This window comes from Bufo gargarizans, chromosome 3, assembly GCF_014858855.1.
Source record: "Bufo gargarizans isolate SCDJY-AF-19 chromosome 3, ASM1485885v1, whole genome shotgun sequence".
Lineage (NCBI taxonomy): Eukaryota > Metazoa > Chordata > Amphibia > Anura > Bufonidae > Bufo > Bufo gargarizans.
In genome coordinates, this window is record NC_058082.1 from 213,517,866 (window position 1) to 213,543,154 (window position 25,289).

A 25,289-nucleotide genomic window follows, 5' to 3' on the forward strand; every position below is an offset into this window, starting at 1 on the left:
TTTTTCTATGTAATTACTGTATACTGTATATCGCATACAGAAAAACGGAAACAAAAAACGGATCCGTAAAAAACGGACTGCAAAACACTGAAAAAACCACACTGTCGTGTGCATGAGCCCTTAGTCAGATGGTCAGTTTACTGATAGATCAGATTGCATGCTGCCTATAGAACTCTATGGAAAGTGGAGGGGAGAGGAGGATTGAACTGTTAGTGGTAAAACAAGGCCTTTTTTTCTTTGATAAGTTATATTATATATAGTTTCATTATAGTCCTCTGTACTATTGATTTATGCAAAGCTTGTTGAAAGTGCAGTGACCATTTAAATATATATAACAAATGGCATACGATTTAAGAGTTAATTTCTGTTTATACTTTATAACATCTTCCTAGATGTGCTCCATGAGGTAGCTCAGAGGTGTCGGTATTTAAAGGGGTATATCTGTTTTACCAAACAGATATTATTCATACTTCCCAAGCATTCGAGCTCCAGCAAAGCAGTCCTAGATTTTGGTCGCTGTCCTTTGGTCCCAGGACGGCTGAGGTATGTCCCCCATCTCAGCTGTAACTGTATCAGGTCCCTGCTTCACCATTCATTGGCCTGTGCTCTCCCCAGAAGCAGGCACAATGTGGTAATGTCATCGAATCTGCTGAGCTTTGCAGTAGGGTGCAAGAGCCCAGCAACTGCAATGACGTTACTTTATCACACCTGCAGCTGGGGAGAGCACAGTAGGATCCGCTCATCGGGGGAATGGGGCAAGGTGAGTATTGTATTGCTTTATTATATTATCACTAAGGGGGCAACATTATTGTAAGGGGGCATAACTACTGTGTGGGAGCACTAAGGGGCATAATTGCTATGTAGGATCACTAAGAGTGCATTCTACTATATAGGATCACTAAGGAAGCATTCTACTGTGAAGGGGGCACTAAGGGGCATAATTACTATGTAGGATCACTAAGAGTGCATTCTACTATATAGGATCACTAAGGAAGCATTCTACTGTGAAGGGGGCACTAAGGGGCATACTTACTATGTAGGATCACTAAGAGTGCATTCTACTATATAGGATCACTAAGGAAGCATTCTACTGTGAAGGGGGCACTAAGGGGCATACTTACTATGTAGGATCACTAAGAGTGCATTCTACTATATAGGATCACTAAGGAAGCATTCTACTGTGAAGGGGGCACTAAGGGGCATACTTACTATGTAGGATCACTAAGAGTGCATTCTACTATATAGGATCACTAAGGAAGCATTCTACTGTGAAGGGGACACTAAGGGGCATAATTGCTATGTAGGATCACTAAGAGTGCATTCTACTATATAGGATCACTAAGGAAGCATTCTACTGTGAAGGGGGCACTAAGGGGCATACTTACTATGTAGGATCACTAAGAGTGCATTCTACTATATAGGATCACTAAGGAAGCATTCTACTGTGAAGGGGGCACTAAGGGGCATACTTACTATGTAGGATCACTAAGAGTGCATTCTACTATATAGGATCACTAAGGAAGCATTCTACTGTGAAGGGGGCACTAAGGGGCATAATTGCTATGTAGAATCATTAAGAGTGCATTCTACTATATAGGATCACTAAGGAAGCATTCTACTGTGAAGGGGGCACTAAGGGGCATACTTACTATGTAGGATCACTAAGAGTGCATTCTACTATATAGGATCACTAAGGAAGCATTCTACTGTGAAGGGGGCACTAAGGGGCATACTTACTATGTAGGATCACTAAGAGTGCATTCTACTATATAGGATCACTAAGGAAGCATTCTACTGTGAAGGGGACACTAAGGGGCATAATTGCTATGTAGGATCACTAAGAGTGCATTCTACTATATAGGATCACTAAGGAAGCATTCTACTGTGAAGGGGGCACTAAGGGGCATACTTACTATGTAGGATCACTAAGAGTGCATTCTACTATATAGGATCACTAAGGAAGCATTCTACTGTGAAGGGGGCACTAAGGGGCATAATTACTATGTAGGATCACTAAGAGTGCATTCTACTATATAGGATCACTAAGGAAGCATTCTACTGTGAAGGGGGCACTAAGGGGCATACTTACTATGTGGGATCACTAAGAGTGCATTCTACTATATAGGATCACTAAGGAAGCATTCTACTGTGAAGGGGGCACTAAGGGGCATAATTGCTATGTAGAATCATTAAGAGTGCATTCTACCATATAGGATCACTAAGGAAGCATTCTACTGTGAAGGGGGCACTAAGGGGCATAATTACTATATAGGATCACTAAGAGTGCATTCTACTATATAGGATCACTAAGGAAGCATTCTACTGTGAAGGGGGCACTAAGGGGCATACTTACTATGTAGGATCACTAAGAGTGCATTCTACTATATAGGATCACTAAGGAAGCATTCTACTGTGAAGGGGGCACTAAGGGGCATAATTGCTATGTAGAATCATTAACCCTGGGTTCAGACCTGAGCGTTCTGAAACGAGCGCTCTGTATGCGCGATTGTACCGGCGTTTACAATCGCGCATACAGAGACAAGCGAACACACATTGTCGTGCGTTCCCAAAAGTCTATGTACGGGAACGCGTGACAAACGCCCCAAAAAAAGCTCAAGAACTTGTTTGAGCGTCGGGCGTTTTACAGCGCGATCGTACGCGCTGTAAAACGCCCAGGTGAGAACCATTCCCATACGGAAGCATTGGTCGCTCCTTGTTGAGCGTTTTACAGCGCGTAGGAACGCGCTGTAAAACGCTCAGGTGTGAGCTTAGGGTAAGAGTGCATTCTACCATATGGGATCACTAAGGAAGATTTCTACTGTGAAGGGGGCACGAAGGGGGCATAATTACTATGTAGGAACACTAAAAAAGCATCCTACTATATAGGATCACTAAGGAAACATTCTTCTGTGAAGAAGACACTAAGGGGGCATAATTACTGTCTGGGGGCTCTATAGGGGCATTCAATTGTGTGGCAGCACTAAGGGAGCAAAACTAGTGTTTGGGGGTACTAAAAGGGCATTCTTACTGTGTATAGGGCACTAAGGGAGCATAACTACTGTGTTGGAGCACTATAGGGCACTGAGGGGACATAACTATTTTGTGGGGACATGAAGGGCCAGTTCACACAGAGTTTTTTGGCATTGATTTTGAAACGCCCCAAAACACCAGCACTTGCTGTTTTTCTTTGCACGTGTAAAAAAGAATCAGCATGCCCTATCTTGGTGCAGAATCAGTGCTGAATTTCCCATTGCAATGAATAGGAAGCAGAGAAAAACAGCTCCAAGAAAGTCCATGCATTTTGTGTGTGTTTTCAGCACGTCTTTTTGGTGCAGATCTGCTTCAAAAACCCCAAGCTGAAAATTCAGCTTTGTATTGCACCCATTGGTTAAAAAAAGATGCATTAAAAAAAACACATCAAAAGAGCGTCAAAAACCACATGAAAAATCACGCTTTTTTGTCGTTGAAAAAACCTATGTGTATTCTGTGATAATTTTTTTAAGCGTGTTTTCCATCATGTTCTCCACGGACAGCACACATACCCATTCATTTTAATGTATGCATTCACACATTCTTGTTTTAGCACGGTCCATGGATCCGTGGTTTTAGCACTGAAGCATTCTCTATTTTGTCCTTGTTCATGGATCCATCACGCTCATTATAGTCTATGGGTCAGTGAAAAACATGGATGTTAGGCCCCATGCACACGGCCGTTGTTCACGGCCGTGTGCGGGCCGTGGAACCGCGGCCTGGATCCCTCCTGAGAGCAGGAGTGCACGGCGTCACTGGTTGCTATGACGCCGTGCGCTCCCTGGCACAGTACAGTAATACACTGGTATAGATCATACCAGTGTATTACTGTACTGTGCCGGCAGCAGGGAGCGCACGGCGTCATAGCAACCAGTGACGCCGTGCGCTCCTGCTCTCAGGAGGGATCCAGGCCGCGGTTCCACGGCCCGCACACGGCCGTGAACAACGGCCGTGTGCATGGGGCCTTACACGGATGCAATCCATGTTTCATGGACCATTAGGAGGAAATGCTATGAAAGTGTGCAGTGTTTGTGAAACACAGATGACACACGGAGAGCAAAAAACGGACACACGGACAAAACTGGGATCCTTCACGGACATCTTAATGGGAATCACTGACCATCCTATCACGGATGTCATCTTGGACACGGATGTATGACTTAAACATTAGGCTTGGTTGACACAGTGATTTTGAAGTAACACTCATTGCATGAAAATCTCACTTTTAGGCCTCATGCACACGACTGTGCCGTTTTTTTGCGGTGTGCAAACTGCGGATCCGCCAAAAACGGAAGCCGCCTGTGTGCCTTCCGCAATTTTTGGAACGGAACGGGCGGCCCATTGTAGAAATGCCTATTCTTGTCCACAACGGACAAAAATAGGACATGCTATATTTTTGGGGGGCGGGGCCACGGAGTGCTGTCCGCATCTTTTGCGGCCCCATTGAAGTGAATGGGTCGGCTTCCGAGCTGCAAAAAATGCGTCTCGGATGCGTACCACAAAAACGGTCGTGTGCATGAGGCCTTACTGTGCTACATTGATCATACAATGCAAGAAATACAGGAGGGTTGGATTTCTTGCAACTATAGTGTCATGGTCCTTGTAACACAACTCCATTCACTGGAACTATGCTGCCAAGTAGCATAGCGAAAGTGTCATCTTCATACAGTACGTGGCCAAGATCCCCACATTGCCCTAGCCTGAAGGTTTTTAGTGAATGACTATAATTGGAGATCATGAGAACCATGTAGAATTGATACAGAATGTATATTGTAATATTGTATAACTTTTCATTAAACATTTAACCTTTTTTCACCATGTGCCATGTTACCATATTGCTTCAAGTACCTAGTTAACATGAAGCAAGGCAATAGTACAGTACAGTGATGGCCCAGGTCCAGTACCCCAGAACAGGGTCACAGCAAATAGTAAATTGTTGTAATGTTATGTGTCCAAGTGAAGTGTTCTTATTTACTGTATTTGAATACCTAATAGTACTGTATGGACAATCAAGAGTAACTTTAGGTTACCAGGAAATGGTTGCCACCCCCTGGTTATCTACCTGTGGTACAGTAGGGACCTACATCTCCAAGCTCCTCAGAGCAAGGCCCAGGCCCAGAGAAGCTCCATCACTGCCAAAGGAGCAACTTTATCAAAAGTGTTGTGCGTATATTTATGGCAGACCTTTCATACTTTGAGACAGTTTGTCCAGCCATATCTTAAATCAGTACCTCTCACCAGGGAATTACACAAATATTTATGAGGAACCTCACAGCATGCCTACGGTTTTGCAGACACTTTAGAAAGAGACAGAAAGAGGGAGTTCTACAACCCCCTTCATTGCTGTTGTACATACATTGGTATTGGGAAGGGGAGGCATGGTGGGTCAGTGGTTAGCACACCTGGGTTTGAAACCAACATCTGTATGTTCTCTCCATGGTTGCATGGTTTTATTCTGGGTATTCTGGTTTCCTCCCACACTCCAAATATGCTGCAAAATATATCAGCACAGTGTTGACTCAGTGAGTAAAATAGTAATACAATTTGATTGCAATGTGTGACATGCCTTGGAACTGTACCTTGTTACTGTTGGATGTACTACTACTCTGGAGTCTGCACTTTAGGAAAGAGAGACTTATTTATATACACCAAGTGGCCTGGTCACCCCAATCACCACCAGGCAGGAGCCCCAAGACTAGGGTGTTCCCCAAAGGAAGAAAAGGGTGCTCTCTCCAGTCACTGCACATCCCCAGGGATACCACCCTCAGGACCAAAACTGTCACCCCCATCCTCTGCTCCCTTCTCCCAGGCTGTCTGTGACACAAGCTCAGGAGCTGTGCCCACACCATCACTTTCAGGTGCCAGCTGTATTATACTATTATCATGCTCTCATTTTTGGGATGAGAGATAACTCTGATCCTGCCAGTTTAACCCCTCAGATGATGCAGTCAATGGCAACCAATATATCTGAACAGTTAGACTTCCTTAGACTCCCTCAGTAGTTTGATCGCCACCCATGCAATGCAGTCATGGAGTGCTGAGGTGTTGTTTCTGGCAGCTGGAGGACAACCATGTCAGCGCCCTTACTACACTCTGCCGCTGATTCAATTCACCTAAGAGGGCTAAAAAAAAAGACCAAAGAATGTAAAAAATATAAAAAAGCTAAAATTTCTCATGTGTGTATATATATATATATATATATGTATATATATATATATATATATATATATATATTATATATATATATATATATATTATATATATTTATATATAGATATATTTATATGTATATGTAAAACGTGGGCAGGCTAGGTCTGTCAAAGTGAGAGATACTCATTTCTTAGTGGTTCTCTATTCTGACTAATGGGGGAGGGGGTCCTGAGATGTATGTATTTCTTCATTTCCCCTGTGTTGCCCCCTACCCGCACACACACACATACACAAATATAGAGATACTACAGCTGATCTCATAGTGATGCCTGAAATGGGCCATCCTGTGATCAGCTTATTGACAGGGCAAGCAACCCCTTTATAGACATTTGTAAAGTAAAAAGATCATACATTGTCTGATTTGGTGTGATGTTACAATATAAGAATGTGTTTTAGGGACCGAAACCTTTCAGAAGCATGTCTGGGGTATCAAGAAGTGACCACTTAGCCACTACAACCCCTACCTCTCAGCTCAGCTCTACCACAGTCGTATCACAAAATATAACTACATCGCCCTCTGCTGCTGGGCAGCAGGATAACAGCCAGCACCAGGGAGCTCCCGATTTCAGTCATGACAGACAGCTCAGGTGAGAATATTCATATACTGATACTTTCTGTGATATTATAGTATACAGTGTTTTGTGTGTTTATTATAATGCTTCATACTGCAAAATTTTCCCTGGTTTCAAAAAGCTTTTAAAAAAATAATTATATTATTTTATAACCTTTGATTAGTTGTTAAACAGAATTTTTCACACATTTGGGGTCATTTATCAAACTGGTGTAAAGTAGAACTGGCTTGGTTGCTCATAGCAACCAATCAGTTTCCACCTTTCATTTTCCAAAGGAGCTGTCAAAAATGAAAGGTGGAATCTGATTGGTTGCTATGGTCAACTAAGCCAGTTCTACTTTACACCAGTTTGATAAAGGACCCCAATTGTGTCTGATAGCAGGCTACAGGTTCTGTAGCTGTAATTTTGTTAATTAAAATTATCGTAAAATACATAAACATACTTTTAGGTTTGGTATAATTCCAATTAGTTCGTTTCCACACATGTTTTTTTCAGGGGTAGCATTTACTTGATATGGGAAGGGGGTGAGCAATTTGTCCGATAGAACCCTTTTTTAGTTTGTGCATATTGACAGGTCCCTGTGATTTTTGAAAATCATATTTGCAGAATCATTGGAAAGTGAAAAAGCCTCCATCTACTGTTTCATATGGAATCTGATATTTATAATGAACAGCCTGAAAAATAAACTCTAGTTTCAGGAAATGAACACAAATCTGTTCATTCTAAGCAAACTGACATTGATTGGAATGGCATTTGGCTTAGAAGGTTGTGTCAGATTTCCAAGAAAGGCATCTGGAATTCTGTAAACTGATTTCCAGCTTTATACCCAAGTTCTCCGCTCCTCTTTAGAACTAAAAATCATTGTGGGGCACCTAAAAGACAGGAAGGACAATGGTGGAGATATATCAATGTCACTGGCTGTGAGCATGCTGTCTTCTCCACCTCCGGCTAGAGAAAAAATTAAATTCTTGTCCGCAAAATGGACAAGAATAGGACATGTTCTATTTTTTTGCGGGGCTCCAGAACGGACTTGCTGCTACAGTATGGAAAACAGAAAAAAGAAATGACCCACTGTCCACAGAGCATTTCTTGTTGTCCTTCAATAGTTCTACTGATTTATTTTTTTTAGAAGTTTGCAATGATTAAATCTAACAAGAAAGTTGAAAGGTTGATATTATTTTTGATGTTTAGGCTGCTCCTCAGTCAGCCTATCCAGCCAATGATGCCAAACTCATGTAGCACAAGAAGATCATCAGATAGTGAACATCAGTCAAGGTATGTGGCAAGAATGGTTAATAATATAGGAAGAAATGATAAGAATTCTTCTTTTAAGCATGAAAGAGCATCTGTTTATATTAACATATTGCAAGATTTATCCATTTTACCACAACTTTGTAGCTCATATAATACAGTATCATCAAGGATAAACCATTGTATCTTTGCATTGCTCTATCAGGCTCCTGAAACCATCTTCTGCCCCTTAGGGTCCATTCACACGTCCGTAATTTGGGTCCGCATTCGTTCCGCAATTTGCGGACCCATTTACTTTCAATGGGGCTGGAACGGATGCAAATCCACATTTCCTGGATCTGCTTCCGCATTTTCGGGATCCGCATCCGTTTTTTCGGGATCCGCAATTTCGTTCCTGAAAAAAGGCATTTTCTATTATAGTGTCTGTGATGTGCAGTCCGCAAATTGCGGATCGCACATTGCAGATGCCCGTGTTTTGCGGATCCGCAATTTGTGGATCCGCAAAACACGGACGTGTGAATGGACCCTTGACATTCCTACATTCCTATGGCTATCTTGTGTTATTTCTTTCTGTATAAACTGGGAACACACTCTTATTGCTGTATCTACAGGAACTGTTTAGTGTCCTATTTATTACAATTTAGCAGCACTCATTGTATATACCATTGTGGATAAAATGTGTATTGTGAAAGATAAATAGCAAAAAGTGTATATTATATGGTATAAGAATAAGGGCTCATGCACACGACCGTTGTTTTTTTGCGGTCCGTTTTTCACAGATCCATATCTGAGTTTTTTCCCCTCTGATTTAAGTCCTCTTCCGTTTCGTTATTGCACAAAACATATCCGTATAGTTACCGTATTTGATCAGTTTTTTTCGCGGAACGGAAACAGCAACTTATTAATCACCAAACACGTCAGAAATATGGGCTGGGCATAACATTTCTACAGTATAGATCCGCAAAATACAGATGTGTTCCGGGTGCGTTCTGTATTTTTTGCCGACCCATTGACTTGAAAGGGGCCTCGGACCGTGATTTGCGGACAATAATAGTCTACGCACAACTTTTTTGCAGAACGGAAATACGGAAACGGAATGCACACGGAGTACCTTCCGTTGTTTTTGCAGACCCATTGAAGTGGTTCCGCATACGGTTTGCAAAAAAAAAACGGAACGGAAGCAGAAAGAAAATACGTTCGTGCGCATGAGCCCTAAGACTGTATTTCAGTGTACTGCATTATTACAGTTTACTTTCTATAGATGTAATTCTTTCAGAAAATGAGCAAAGTCAGTCAATTTATCAGGTTTTTGGGTAGTGTGGTTTCCCATTTTTGTTACAGTATATTCAATTGTAGCAGTTGAGGCGAAGTTAAAACTGCATCGGAATAAAACACATGCATTTTTGCCATGCTTTCTCATGCAGCAGTGGTTTTTCAGGACATAATGGATGTAGACTAGCTGCAATGCACACATAAAAAAGTAGAGGAAAATCTCCTTCTTAACTGTGTCAGTCACTCAAAAGCAGCCCCAGGATGATGGGGGACATTACAGAGAAATACTAACCTGTATTTTTGTGAAGGAAGCAAGCTGTGCAGTCTCTCTGGCTGTGCCTGCCTCAAGCATTTTCTGCTCACACCTCCCCCTCCTCTGTCCATAGACTTGCATTGGCAGGTGTAATATGATTCTTCTGCAGAGATGATCCTTTCCTGGACAGGAAAAGGCTATTTTTCTAAGTGAAAACCAATTAGCAGGAAAGGGTAGTGGAGGGAAGCATCAGTGAGCACTAGACATTTCTCACTGATGTAACATATTACTTGTGGTCGTGGCAACCAAGTACGTGTCTGTCCTACCTGAGTTACCCTACCCCTAAGCGGTCAGAGTTGTGCCGTGACCGTGTCGTGGAGGGACGCCTGAAAGAGGGCATCCCCTTTGAGAGTGACAGGAGAAAAGGGTGGGTGGGAGGGAGGACTCTGCACTACGTACGTTTGTGGGAGGGCGCCGGCCGTTGAAGTAGGTGGCCAAGCCCCTCCCACAAATACAGGCCAATGAATCGGCCTTACACTTGTGGTCGTGGCAACCAAGTACGTGTCTGTCCTACCTGAGTTACCCTACCCCTAAGCGGTCAGAGTTGTGCCGTGACCGTGTCGTGGAGGGACGCCTGAAAGAGGGCAAAAGACATACTGGTAGGCAGAAGAGTTTTATTGCAAAAGATGTTACAAAGCTAGAGTTTGAAAGGCTGCCGACATTTCGGTTTCAGGGTGTGGTATGTAGCGGTTGAAACAAGACGAGTGCCAACGCCCCAGCCTCTGTATGACATGTGCAGGCACTTGGTTCTTGGAGGCCGCGGATGCTGCGCCTATGCGGAACGAATGACCCGAAATGGTGGCAGGGTCGCCACCCGTGCTGGCCACTAGTGACCTGACGTGGGATATGAACTGCTGGGTGGTGAGCGGCACCACCCCGAAGGGTAACAGAGGACTGTTCGGCCCGGCCCCGGACAAGGCGGACCGCAACCGACGAAGCACCGTGACGGGACACCATTGATGTGCTGTGGGAAAGTAGGATATCGGGACAGGGGGTCCGCACTGGGAGGTCTTGGACGTCTTGAGGAGCAAAGTGAACCCGTCGGAGTTCTGGACCAGTTGGCTGACCGTGAGGAAATTGTCGCTGCCTGGTGAACAGGTAAACTCCCCAGGTCTTAGGAAGCCGTAGAAGGCCAAGTAGATGGCGGATTTAAGTACCAGGCTGGCCAAAACCCCGAAAGGATTACCGTCCAAGGCATCAGACAGTTTGCGGAAAAGGGGGCCGGTGACCGGCTGCCTGCGTGTTTGGCTTTGAGGCCCGCACTTGCTCAAACCCTTGAGGGCGGCTTTGACAGTGTGTAAGGTGAACACTGATGCTAGCTCGGGGTTGCCAAGAGAGAGAAAGTGTTGCACTCCCGCCAGGTATGACCTTACTGTGGCGTGGGAGAGCTTGCGTACAGAGTGGCAATACCCGATGAACGCCAAGATGTACTCTGGAAAACTGGAGTCCTCCTGAGGACATTCTCCTCGAAACTTGCAGAACGTCTTCCACCCGGTGTTGTACGCCCTGGTCGTGTTAGGCGAGAGGGAATGGCGTATTAGAGCGTGGGCCGTCCCAAGGTGATCGGCTACACTAGCCTTAAGGACTCGAGAGGAGGGATGGTGGCGCCTGTCGCATCTGCCTCTGGCATTATCTGGAAGAAACGGGAGAAGTTAGCCCTCGACAAGGCGTCAGCAGCCCCGTTCTGCGCCCCTGGCACGTGCGCACTAAATATATGAAAGTGGTGCTGCAGGGAGAGCTGCACCAGCCGTCTGAGAAAACACATGACTTGGCTGGATTTTGACAGTCCACTATTGAGAATGTCCACTACGGCTGTGTTGTCAGTCACGAACAGAACAGACTGACGTACCCAAACCTTGCCCCAAATGTGTGCGGCTACCACAATGGGGTACAGCTCGAACAGCGCCGAGGTCTGGAGGAAGCCTGGGATTTGTCCCACCTCGGCAGGCCATGCGTCTGCCACCCAGTGGGTGCCGAAGATGGCGGCAAACCCTGAGCCCGCAGCTGCATCTGAAAAGACTGTAGGTGACTGACACGACAGCTCGGGTACAAACAAGGAGACCCCGTTCCATTGGCTCAGGAAGTGATCCCACATGTGGAGGTCCGCTAGGGCTAGACTGTCCAAGCACACCGGGCTGTCCTGTTCTGGGGCGGAACTCAAGAGCGCGAGTAGGCGGGATATGAAAGCTCTGCCCTGTGGGATGATGCGCATGGCGAAGTTCAACATGCCCAGAAGAGACTGAAGGTCCGCTTTAGTGACCACGGTCGTGACTGCGAACCTGTGAATGACTCCTCTAATCCTCGTTAACTTGTCCTCGGGCAATCTAGCTAGCATGCGCTGGGAATCTAACTCGATGCCAAGAAAGGTGATGACTGTGGCCGGGCCTTCTACTTTCTTGGGGGACACCGGGACATCTAATTGAGAAAAGCACCTAAGTAACTTGCCCAGCCCTAGGGGGAGTGCCCCTGGCCTCTCAATCAGCAGGAAGTCATCCAGGTAGTGGATGACAAATTCACAGAGGACTACGTGTTCCAGGATCCAGTGGAGTGCCTGAGCCAACTGATCGAAGAGCCAGGGGCTACTCTTGGACCCGAAGGTGAGCTTAGTGGAGAAGTAGTACAGGCCTTTCCACTTGATGCCGTGCCACTGCCAGAGGGCTGGCATGATGGGAAGCAACTTGAAGGCATCTGATATGTCGGCTTTGGACAGCCAGGACCCTGGGCCCGTTTTCATGATGATAGCGATAGCCTGGTCTATTGAGGCATATCTCATGCCCACTTCCTCCGAAGGAATAAGGGAGTTGAGACTGGGGACCTGGGAGCCGTGTGGGGCCGATAAGTCGATAATGAGTCTCTCCTTCCCGCTGAACTTGCCTGTGACTACCCCCACGGGACTGACTCTCCAGCGTTGAAAAGGGGGCACACCAAAGGGACCGATTAAGAACCCCTTGCTCAACTCAGCTTCTATGAGTGCGTCTACCGAGGCGGGATTTCTTTCTGCTGACTGCAGATTTTTGCACTCGTGTGTGGACTCTGGAGTCGTGATCAGTCCCGTGTGGAAACCCTCGTGAAACCCTGTCACCAGGAACTGAACAAACCCAGGGTTGTGGTGGCCTCGCAAGAATTCTTGTAGACGGCTGATATTGACCACACTCATGTAGCTTTTTACGGATTTTAATGAGCAAGCTACTCGGGGGTGAGCCCTGAAACAATTGGTACAGATATGCAACAACCGGCACTGCCCAAAATTACAAGAGGCGTAGTTAAAGTTGTTGCATATCTGTGCCCTACCAAGCTGAATGATGGGCCGGCCCAGCTTGTCTACTGAGCTGGGGGGCCTGAAGACCTCAAGAGGACCAGCTGCCGAGCTGGAGGGGTAGGACGCCGTGCTGACGGCGGACTTGTCGCACCACTCAACCGAGTGGAAGATAGATTGACAGGCGGAACAGGAGGGAGCCTTCAGACCTGCAAAGTGTCTGCAGAAAAGCTCAGTGTCCAGGTTGGACCAGTCAGTGACGTGCTGAAACTGGGAGAGAGCCGCTGCCGCCTTAGCTGCAAATGAGCAGTGGTAGTCGTAGAACGCGGTTCCTCCGTACCTATGACCCAACTCTGTGACCCTGAAGAGATAATGGTCTAGTTCCTCCCTCCTGTCCGGCCTGGCAGTGCAAATGACATCCCTGAAGAGACTAAATGCCATAACGAATTCCGGGATGGACAATTTGCGGTTGAGCCGGTGGTCGCGGCTCCTTAATACCACTGACACTTCTCCACAAGCTATGACCCTATTATCAGAGAGGTCCCCAGATGCGATCAGTAGTGACGCAAGATTGACATCCCTACCCTCCAGGATGTCCTTCCTGATGTTGAGCGGGACATAGTGGGAGGGAGTCACGTTGGGGACGGACTGGGCAGAACGAATGTCTGCTGTGGCGGAGGTGGAGGCGACCGGAACCTCGAGGGAGGAAACTGGTGCAACTGTGCTGCGAGCCTCGATGGACTCCAACCTCGCCTGCATGGATGTGACGGCCGACGTCAAGTTGTTTAGCATGACGTGTAATTGAGTTAGCGATGTTTGCATCGTAGTTGCAGGGGGATCATTGGCGCTGGATGCCAGGGAGTCTCTCCACAGCCGATACAGTTCAGCTTTCCTAGCGGTTGCCGGGAAAGGAACGCCCCGCTTTGTCAACTCCGCCATCAGCCTAGGAATTGTCCAATCGCGTAGGGACGGTGTGCTGCCCCTCTCGGATGCCTGTGCCACGACCTCGTCCACCGACGCGTCTACAATGTCCGAAGCACGTGACATAACGGCTGTAAAAGAGTAATGTAACATGACCGACTAGCCTGATGGTCGCCGGCACCCGTGCAGCTGTCTAACCACGTACCGAAAAGTGAACAATTGCCGTGAGGTATGCACACTGAACCAGAAGAGCCGTGAAGGAATGGCCAGGAACCGCCACCCGGGAGTCCATGCAAGGAGACCCGACGTACTTACCAACTGAGAATCCCTATACACTGACTTCACGGAAGTGAAATGAAATGAAAAATGACCTGTGCGTTGACAAAAAAACACATGAGACCCCAACCTGAGGCCAACCACTTCCCATCCCCCGACGTGTACCTCACTACCTTGGTAGCCAAGGAAAAATCAATTGAGATCCCACCAACTTCTCTCAGACTAACCACTGTACAGAACCTGGAAAACAACAACGGAACAAATGCAAAAGAAACCAGTCAATGCGTGAGGCTCGATGCCAGGACGTGTACGTGAGGGGAGGTATGGTGACTGATGGGAGAAGGTGTGTGTTTTTTATTTTTTTTTCTTTTTGATGGAAAGAACCCCCTACCTATCTAAGCGGCACGGCGGCCCGTGCCAGACTTTACGTGAGCGGGGAGCGAGCCGTTGCCTGCACCGCTGTGTTCCATGGTAACCGCGTGGGGAACGCGGAGTTCCCTGGTACCATGAACCACGTGGGGATGGATATTGGCAACGGCTGGCAACCCCCGCAAACATGAAACGAGTGCCACGTGGAGAGCTGACGCATGTCCCTGACAGGGTGCTCAGTGCGGGGCCCTCTCTGTCCCTGGGTGGCGCCGTCCGCCGGCTGAGCACTCCTGCCGCGTGGGGAGCAGCGCAGCCCTCAGGCATGAGGTCGGCCCAGGGGGGCCCCTGGCGACGAGGGCCCCATCTTGCCGAGGCTAAGCGTGCCACGTGGGGGGCCTCACCGGTCCCTGATGGGGCGCCCAGTGCGGGGGTGCCCCCCTTACTCCATGGGGGGCCGCCTCCCGCCGGCTGGGCACCTCCACCGCGTGGGGAAACGGAGTTGCCCCCTGGCATAGGGGGGAGGCCTAATCAGACGTGCCTCCCCCCTTCTGTGTGAGACGTGCCACGTGGGGGGCGCACCACTCCCTGATGGGGTGCCCAGTGCAGGGGAGCCCCCTGCTCCATGAGGGGCCGCCCCCCGCCGGCTGGGCATCCCCACCGCGTGGGGAGAAAATGCGCCCCCTGGCAAATGTGTTTGTCGGCGCTCCACAGCTGTCTGCGCTGCCCACTAGGTGAGGGAGCGAGGCAGCGCAGGCTGTGTGCCGGCCGTGAAGAGGGGGCGGGAGCGGGCGGGGAATTGGCCCTCATGTGACCACAGGCTCCGCCCCCCGCCGGAGAGCGGTGCCGAGCGTGAGCCTGGGCGGCGAAGGAGGGGGGTGCCGTAAGTGTGGCTGCATTCCCCCCCCTCCCCCCGGCGGCTGACGAAGTGCCGCATGTGGAACGCTGCAGGAGGGGTGAACGAGACGCAGCGTATGGCGGCCCCTACATACCAAAGGGCCGACCATCGCACTGCTGCCTGCACTTACCAAATCCACCAGACGACTGCCAGGTACGAGCGCACGCTTCCAAGGACTCTGCACTACATACGTTTGTGGGAGGGCGCCGGCCGTTGAAGTAGGTGGCCAAGCCCCTCCCACAAATACAGGCCAATGAATCGGCCTTACACAAAGCTTCTTGTGATCGCTTGTACTATTGATTTATGCAAAGTTGTGTGAAAAGTTAGTGACCCGAGGGCTCAGAGGGCTCAGTGAAACTTTAAGAAAATACTTGTCTTTAGAGACAAAATACTTTAAATTATTTCTTCTTTTATGCAGCAGATTTTCACAAAGCCCACAAGTATTTACAAGTTTAGAAGTGCAGACTTCTGTCAGCAATCGTCCTATTGTGCTAATGGGTCAAGCGATCTTACACCCCGGTTTTACAACACCACACACTACCCAACAACAGAATATCCGGCCTATGCAAGTACAGCAGCCACAACAGCAGTTTGTCCAGGTATGTTGCACACATGGTTACGTTAGCTTGAGATGATTCCAGGCTCCTTTTTGCTTACTGTAAGTAAGGTCTGGTTGTTATATACACGATCCTGTTTAGGTTTTAAGAGTGCATTTTCTAAAGCTGAATGTTCTAGTCGATCTGAAAAAGAAAACGGTCCAACCTCTTCATGCAATTAGTGTTCAAGAGCTGGAACATAACGTAAGCAGCAGATAATGCATCAGTCGTCAAGGAAACAAGTTATTCTTAAAATAAAATCAAAGTGGAATATTTAAGCCTTCTTACTCATACATAATATGTGGCAATATTTTTATGCATTCACAAGCCATACAAACTGTCTCATGAAGACTTAGATTTCAGAAGTGTCCTGTTCATGTCATTTCACTACCCAGTCCGTATACAAGGAGCTGTGCATCACCTAAAATTCAGATTTACATTTATTTTATTATTATTATCACTTTGTATCTGATATTATTTTATTATTAATATTAATAGGTGGCAGCAACAAGCACTTTACACAAAGAGCAACCCGATGCTTTGATCCTGCCCACTTACGCCCAGCATCAAGCGTCTTTGGGACTACAGCAGCAGATAACACCCAGAAGAACTAATAGTCTCTCCAAGACATAAAATGGAAAGTCACAGGTAGCAAGCCTACTAATCATCAGCAGAATAATAATCCAGCATATTCTGTTTCATGTCCAAATGTGCTTCTTCTCAGCAGGGGGTGTCACTAAATTCACAATGAATTGATCCTGAGCTACATCGGCTGAAAGCAATTGGGTTCATTCCTTTTAGGGCTAATTGGAGAGATGGTTCTGAACCCACAGATTGCTCTATGTGGACACCATTCTGTAGCAAGCAGTGCTTCTACTTGTGATGTCCATTAAGACAAATAATTCCTTTGTGTCAAGTTTTGAACATCAAAGCTCAATATTTAGTAGAATCTAGCAGTGCTTTGAGAGAGAACTGAAAACATGCACAGCCTACATTGTCTGTCTGACCAAATAGAGCTGGTGGTACTGAAAACGATGTCATCAGCCCAATATCTGACATCCTACGATTTCAATATTTGTTCACACTGGAGTGTATATATCCTTGGTCTTGTGCTTTTCTTCATACCAACAGTTGCAGATGCATTGACCCATCAGTTTGTATGCTAATATGTACTTTAAAAATGGAATTATCAATTTTGATCTGATATACTCCACAGAACTAGTTACAAGCCAGATATTCAATTTTTTTTATGTATCTAAAAATGAAAGTTTGTTTTGTTCATTTGTTCTTCATAGGCTCCTACATGCATTGTTGGATCTCAACCAAACTTGGTACATATACTCTTCATGATGCAACATAAAATACTGGAGGGTTGTCAAGTCCAGCCGACAGGGTTTTGGAAGGGTCTAATAAAGTAATTGGTTTAAATATGACCCCTAAAAAACTAACCTGTTTGTTGCCCATAGCAACCATTCACAGCACATCTTTCCTTTTTGCCTATAGTAATCAATCAATCTCAACCTGCCTCTCCCTGAGTGTTGGCAAAAAATATGGTCCTTTCTAATTCAGCGTGGTAATCTCTCTACATATGCTGTCTAAAAGACAAATAGTTTGTAGCTCATAGCAGCCAATCATAGCACAGGTTTCATTTTACTACAGCACTTCTTACAATACTGTAGACCTACCTTTACCAACCTGTGGCTCTCCACCTGTTGCAAAACTACAACTCTCATAATGCACTGATGTTTGCAAGCTATTGGGCAGTACAGAGATCTCTCCCATCATCTATTTATCCCCAGGACTGTGACTGTGGTGAGGGGACATCCTCTGCGTCTGGGGGAAAGATGGTTTGTACACAAACATAGAAGAGGATTCTTTACGGTAAGAGCAGTGAGACTATGGAACTCTCTGCCTGAGGAGGTGGTGATGGTGAATTCACTAAAAGAGTTCAAGTGGGGTCTGGGTGCATTTCTCGAGTGGTTATAGTTACTAGAGAGGGGTCGTTGATCCAGGGAGTTATTCTGATTGCCTGATTGGAGTTCTGAAGGCATTTTCCCCCTAAAATGAGGTAAATTGGTTTCTTCCTCACAGGGTTTTTTGCCTTCAGTTGGATCAACTTTGCAGGATAACAGGCTGAACTGGATGGACAGATGTCTTTTTTCAGCCTTACAAACTATGATACTATGTCACTATGATAGGAGTTGTAGGTTTGCAACAGCATTGTAAAGATGTAAGTACACTACAATATTGTAAAAAGTAAAGTAACCGCTGTGCTGTGATTGGGAGCAACAAATAGTTAGTATTTTAGCCAACACATGCAGGGGAGATGAGAGGCAGAGTCAGAAGCAGCGCCTCAGCAGTTACAGTTACATTAGTGCATAAGAAGGATGCTACATCATTGGGCAACGGGCAACAAATGGTTCGTCTTTTAGACAGCACATACAGGCTGGCTCGGAATGGCCGTCAGGAGTACAGGTGAATCCCCCAGTGGCCCCTAGTCTCCCACCTCCTGCACAAGTGGCACATAACACAGTAGATTTACTGCACTACATACATGTATTCAATGTACTGCACCTAAACCAGCCTATGTTCATATAAAAAACTTGATAGATTATTTAAAAAAAACGATCACAGCTGAGTTTACTTCTAGGTATAGAGGAAAGCTAGCCAGTATCCTCTTCTACCCAGGACCTACCTCTCACAGTTACTGTAGAGACCCCCATATTCAATCATGTAGTAGCATCTTGCTGCTGTGTGAGCAGGTAATATTTAAATGTATCTGTACGTTGTGCCCCCAAAATAAATTTTACAGGCGGGCCCTAGGTACCCCAGTCCGACACTGCATACATGGAGACTAGAGGCAAACTGGAATTCAGGGGAGATGTAAGATCCAACAGACTCTATGCAAAGGGGCTCTCACAAAACAGGTGTAAAGATGTTTCCTCCATGAACGGGCACCTTGGATGGTAGCAGGTTTTGCAAAGTTTATAGACATAACCAAATTGTTAGGAAGACCATACACATTCAATAGCTGTTGGCCAATCAGACATACATACGTGTATGTGTATTTAATAGGTGGAGAGGAGAACGCCACTTTCAGAGACTTCTGACAGCGGTTTATCTCCCAAGGGAACAGAAGAATCCTACAAAAATTTTGATTTTGGACAATTCCCCCCCCCCCCGACATTATATATATATATATATATATATAAATACATATTAGACTGTGGGCCAAATCTGCCGTTCTCGATGGGTTCGGCCAACAATACACTAATGTGTATAGGGGCCTGTAAAGAAAAAAACTATTTTAAAAATAATTTTAAATGGCTGATGTTTTCTTTATCTCTCTAAGTAGGCCAAACACAACAATTTGTATTTCTAAGTAACAAAAGGCATAAGAAAATATTTACATATGTACGAAGAAACTTATTATGTGAAAATATCATGTGAAATACATGGTCTAATTTGCAAATGATAATTATTTTTGCTACTAATTATGCAATTAGAAATATACGTAGTAATGATGATGACGAGTAGTGATGAGCGAAGCAAGCTTCGGATGTTACAGCCGAAGTCACCTAGCTCAAAACTTCTGATTTTATACTGTACGGAGATTTGTCTCCATACATTATTAGAATGTATGGGTTCTGATAAGCCAGGGGTGGCCAACCTTACATACACAAAGAGCCCAAAAAAAAAAAAAAGTATGAGTACCAGGAGCCACAAGCTATACATTTACACACAGTCACCGTATTTTTCGCCCTAGGTTTTAACAAAGAAAAATTAGATAAAAAATTTTTTTTTCATCTGATCTGAGGTCTGCTAGTCTTCTAAAAATATTTATTTCTTATTGTTCATTAGCAGAGAAAAAAATTAAAAATATATTTTTCATCAGACCTCAGATCAGACTCCTAAAATCAGATCCCCAATCCTCCTCTGTCCTACAATAAGATCCCCAAACCTCATCAGACTTCCAAATCAGACCCCCATTGCTTGGATCAGACAACACAAATCAGACTCCCAGTGTCAGACCCTCAGTGCTCAGATCTCCCCCCCCCCATGCTCAGATCTCCCACCTTCTCAGATCTGCCCCCCCATGCTCAGACCTGACCAACCCATGCTCAAACAAGACCCCCATGCTCAGATCTGCCCCTCATGCTCAAATCTGAGCCCTCATGCTCAGATCTTCCCCCCTCATGCTCAGATCAGACCCCCATTGCTCACATCTGGACCCCCCCCATGCTCAGATCAGACCCCCATTGCCCAGATCAGGACCCCCCCCCCCCCATGCTCAGATCAGACCCACATGCCCAGTTCTATAATTAAAAAAAATCTCTTCCCTCTCCTGATCAGGCACTGGGCTCCTGCTCGGTCGGGCACCTGCTACTCTGCAGGTCTGACATGTTCTCCACTGTGACCTGATGAGCACAACGTCAGGTAATAGTGCGTATCTCCACGTACGACGTTCTGACACTGTGTGCATCAGGACGTAGTGGAGAGTGAGCTGGAGCTGCAAAGTAGTAACAGTGTCCGATCAGGAAAAGAGATCTGAGAATGGGGTGGAGAGTGAGCTTTACTGGCTTCACAGCTAGAGCCTCACTTGAAGAAGCAAAGAGCCACAGGTTGGTCACCCCTGCGATAAGCCAAAGTCACTTATTCGCAAAGTCGTGTGTAACTTCATTGAATAACTTAATAACTGAAGCAGAGTTTGGTTTCACGTTTTAAAGTGGTTTGCCACTTTAAAATCAATTACCGAAGTTATTCAACGAAGTCACGCACTACTTCGCGAATAACTGACTTTGGCTCATCTGAGCCCTTACAATCTAATACTGTACGTACGTACAGTATTAATCTGAAGTTTTGAATGAAGCGACTTCGGATGTAACATCTGAAGCTTGCTTTGCTCCAAGAGTATAAACTAGATGAAAATGATAAAATTGATAAAATATGAATGTAGGAAGATGTTCACTATGCTGTGTAATATCAGATTTAAAGGGATTTTTATCATTAATAACATTTATCACCTATCTACAGAATGGGTGATAAATGTATGATTTCAGAGGATCAGTCACTTCTATGGAACTGATGGAGACACCCAAACCATATATACGGCAGCCCCATAAAAGTGAATGGAGAGGTAGTCAGCCATTTGTCAGCCGGTATGTTTTCACATATATTTCAGTCTGCTCTTTCTCCTTCATAGTGGAATCCATCAGAGATGCTGTGTGACGTCTCATTCTGAAACCCTTGTCTCTGACTTATTTAAAGGCTACGGACGCCATTGCATTGATATTTTTTATTGTTCTTTTGCTTCTAAAATACAAAGATACAAAGAAAATCCCAGCCATTTAGCTTCTTACTTCTGCAGAATGTAAGTTCCAAATGGATGTGCTGCCAAATCTGACACAAATCAGTCAGAGGTTTTCAATTGGCTTTGACAGACTCTCTTTGCTCTCCCCCTCCCATCTCTCAGTGTTAGGCCTCATGCACACGACCATGTGTATTTTGCGGAACGGAACAGCTGGCCCCTAATAGAACAGTCCTTTCCTTGTCCGTTATACGGACAATAATAGGACATGTTCTATTTTTTTGCGGAACGGAAATACGGACATTGAAGTAATTAGTTCCGCATATGGTCCGCAAAAGAAATGGAATGGACACGGAAACAAAATACGTTTGTGTGTATGAGCCCTTAGAGATAGCAGCAGGAGGTTGCACACTTTCTATAGACTGTAGAAAAGGAGGAAAGCACACACAAGGCAGATTGCAAGGGAAAAATCACACAGGCTATGTAATACATCCAGTGTGTACAGTATTACTTGGAGGGACATTCCTAGATGAGAAATGTCTTAAACTAGAAGCAGGTTACAGTCTGTATATCAGGACATCTAATGAATTTTGCAGGCTGAAACTTAGTGCAACTTTATTTTTTTTACTCCCCGTAACCACTAACTTACTGTAAAAATCAAGTTTTCTAATGTGATGGCCGTTAAGCTGAATTCTGTTTCAATGTAATAAGAATGTAGATGAAATGAGTGCAAATATAAGGGCTGCAGACCGAGGCAGCAGATAACTATTCGGACGGATTTCACTGTGAAGGGGAGAGAGCAGCGTGCATTTATACGCAGATGGCAGACTGCTCAGAAATTGACATGCTGTCTGGAATTTACAATCCAAGAGATATCTATTTCTGTTTCAGATTTTCACTGCAGAGGTCACGCCTGTCAGTTTAGCAGGGGTGACATCTGTGGTGAATCCATAGTAAAATTCTAATGCAACACAGGCAGATTTTGCTAAAAGGGAATCTGCCACTAGTTACCTCCCTATCACACTGTGTGCAAAGACACATAGCTGCGGTTCACCTGATTAAAACACAGTTTTTATTTTGTTGATCCGAGGCTGTAATCCCGAGTTATGATACTTTTTCTTAATATGCAAATTAGGACTTTGGTGCAATGAGGGAGTTACTACTGCTCTTGTTGCACCCAAGCTCTGCTTCTTTCTGTGGCCAACCCTTTCCTGGCTGCTTTTATTGACATGGCCGGACAGTGGCAAAACGGTGATGGAAGGGCTGGCCACAAAAATGTACATATAAAAAAATAAAAAGTGGCATAACTCAGGAACAGAGCCTCGGATCAACCATCGGGTGAACCACAGTGGATAGGGAGGTCGCTGGTGACAGATTCCCTTTAAGGTTTGCAGTGAACTCAATGGTGTATTTTACAGGCACTTGTGGATGTATTGCTAAGCAGTGTCCGAAGAATATTTAGTCAAACTGAAATCCGCTTTAACTTATTGGCTTATTATTATTTTATCCCTTTTAAAGGGAATCTGTCACGAGAAACTGCACAGTTACACTAGGCACAATGCCTTGTAGGGCCAGACAAGCCAAATGTAATGATACATTATTTCCCGAATGACTAAGAGAAAAGTATTTGTATTTCATATGCAAATGAGCAATTAAGTGCATAGAGGGTGGGTCAAAGTCACTGTGTGCACCCTTTCTTTTCCGCTCCTTATTGATTGACAGGGCGGGATGGGATGACTTTGTAGCACAATGGCCCTGTCATTTAAGAAGGAAAGGGAGTTGCTGGCGGAAAAAAGCAGGAGGACCAACGATCCACAGAGGGTTTTGGTCCGACCCTTGATGCACTTAGCTTCTCATTTGCATATGTATTAACCCCTTCCTGACTTGCAGCATCCATGTAGTCAAGACTTTAAAGATTGCTTCTGCTCAGGAGCTGAGTGGATGCCATAGCCATTGGGTGCCTGCTGTTTTAACCAGTCTTGATCGGCAATAACGTCAGTCATAGAAATATAATCCCGAGATGCCGTGGTCAGTTGCAAACAAGACATCTGAGTGGTATTTTTCCGAGAGTGATGTGCTCCCGGGTACTGAATGGCTCCCCTGCACTGCGATTGAGGCAGCCTTGGGCCTTGACATCCTTGGGCATTTCTGAAGGCTCTGAGGCTTGTCATAGTGAAGTTCCTATCATGCCCTGCCTGTTCCAGGGCTTAGTAGCGATTCTCCCATACCTACAGTGGTAAATCATTGCAGTCTATGAGAGAAGCGATCAGACAATTGCATGTTAAAGACCCCTAAGAGGGCTTAAATAAGTGTCAAAAAGTGATTAAAAATATTTAAAAATGATTAAAAAATGTATAATTAAAAATTCCTATCATTCTCCCCATTTTAAAGATAAATAATAATAAGCAATAAAAAAAGAAAAATGATTGGCATTGCCACATCTCAAAACACCCGAACTATTAAAATATAAAAATATTCATCCCATACAGTGAACAGCTTAACGAAAAAAAATTGCTGATTTTTCAATTTTTTTTTTCCACTTTACCTTCTAAAATAATTAATAAAATGTAGAATGAAGGTAAGATGTCACTGTGACCGCATAGGGAACTCCGTAAAAACAAAACCTATAAAACTATGGAAAAATTGTGTTTGTTTGTTTTTCCAATTCCACCTCATTTGATTTTTCTTTCAGCTTTCCACTACATCATATGCAATATTAAAGGGCGCCATTAGAAAGTACAACTTGCCCTGCGAAAAACAAGTCCTAATACAGCTATGTGAACAGAGATATTAAAAAGTTAGTCAAAAAAGGCAGGGAGTAAAGAATGAATAAATGGAAGATCGCTGTGTCGTGAAGGTGTTAAAAGTACTTTTTCTCCAGAATGAATCACTAAGTAAAAGGTATCATTACATTCAGCTGAATTCATTACGACAGTGAATTTCCTGGTGACTGTTTCTCTTTCAGGTCTCATTCACATGACCTTATTTTGCAGTCTGCAAATTGCAGATGTGTAAAATACAGATTCTGTCCTTGTTACATCCACATTTTATGGGATGTGTTGACTTCAAAGGATCTGTGGTCCACATGTTGTGGCCTAATAAAGGGACATTTTCTATCTGTGTGCTGTCCGCATCTATATGTCTGTTTTGCAAAAGGATAACATATGTCTGCAAAATACCGACTACAAATCCATTGAAGTCAATGAATCCAGTAAACAAAATGCAGATGGCAAATAGACCACATCCGTGTTCTGCGGATCCACGATTTGCAGACTGCAAAATGCATATGGACGTGTCCATAAGGCCTAAGGGCTCATGCACATGAACATATTTTCTTTCAGCTTCCATTCCGTTTTTTTTTTGTGGACCGCATGCGGAATCATTCACTTCAATGGGTCCGCCAAAACAAGGTACTCCGTGTGCATTCTGTTTCCGTATTCCTGTTCCGCAAAAAAGTAGCCCTTTTATTATGTCCTATTATTGTCCGCGAATCACGGTCCGAGATCCTCTATTCAAGTCCATGGGTCCAGAAAAAATGCAGAACACACATGGAACACATCCATATGTCATCTGTATTTTGCGGATCCATACTGTAGAAATGCTATGCCCAGCCCATATTGCTTGAGTGTTTGGTGATTAATAAGTTAATGTTTCCAATCTGAAAAAAAACAGATTGCATTCGGAAACCATACTGATATGTTTTGTAGAATCAGAGGAGTTAAATCAGAGGAAAAAAAACCCTCAGATACAGAACAACGGATCCGTGAAAAACGGACCACAAAACAACAACGGTCGTGTGCATAAGCCCTAAGGCTGTGTTCACATGTGCATTGGAGCCTCCGTTTCTCCCAAAAATGCTGGACAAAATTGCACAGCATGTAGCCATATTTTAGAATTCATGGACTCATTATTGTCATAGGGATCTGTTGGGTGCCATTGGTTTGTGTGATGTGACAGATCCAGCACTTCCATCATTTTTGTTGTTCTGCTCTTATACCAGTTCAGAACAGAAATGAGCTT

General features: G+C 45.0%; 1 protein-coding gene across 12 annotated transcripts in view; it reads left to right on the top strand.

Annotated features, from left to right (window-relative positions):
* Positions 1–25,289, top strand: part of NPAS2 (neuronal PAS domain protein 2) — a 151,522-nt gene that overhangs the window by 124,892 nt on the left and 1,341 nt on the right. For 5 of the 12 annotated variants that reach the window (XM_044284850.1, XM_044284855.1, XM_044284858.1 and 2 more), the window contains 4 exons: positions 6,637–6,827; positions 8,004–8,087; positions 15,784–15,964; positions 16,460–19,338. In XM_044284850.1, coding sequence (XP_044140785.1) covers positions 6,637–6,827; positions 8,004–8,087; positions 15,784–15,964; positions 16,460–16,594 — 591 coding nt within the window. In that variant the 3' untranslated portion in view covers positions 16,595–19,338. The other 7 variants (XM_044284854.1, XM_044284863.1, XM_044284851.1 and 4 more) reach the window with 6 other exon arrangements.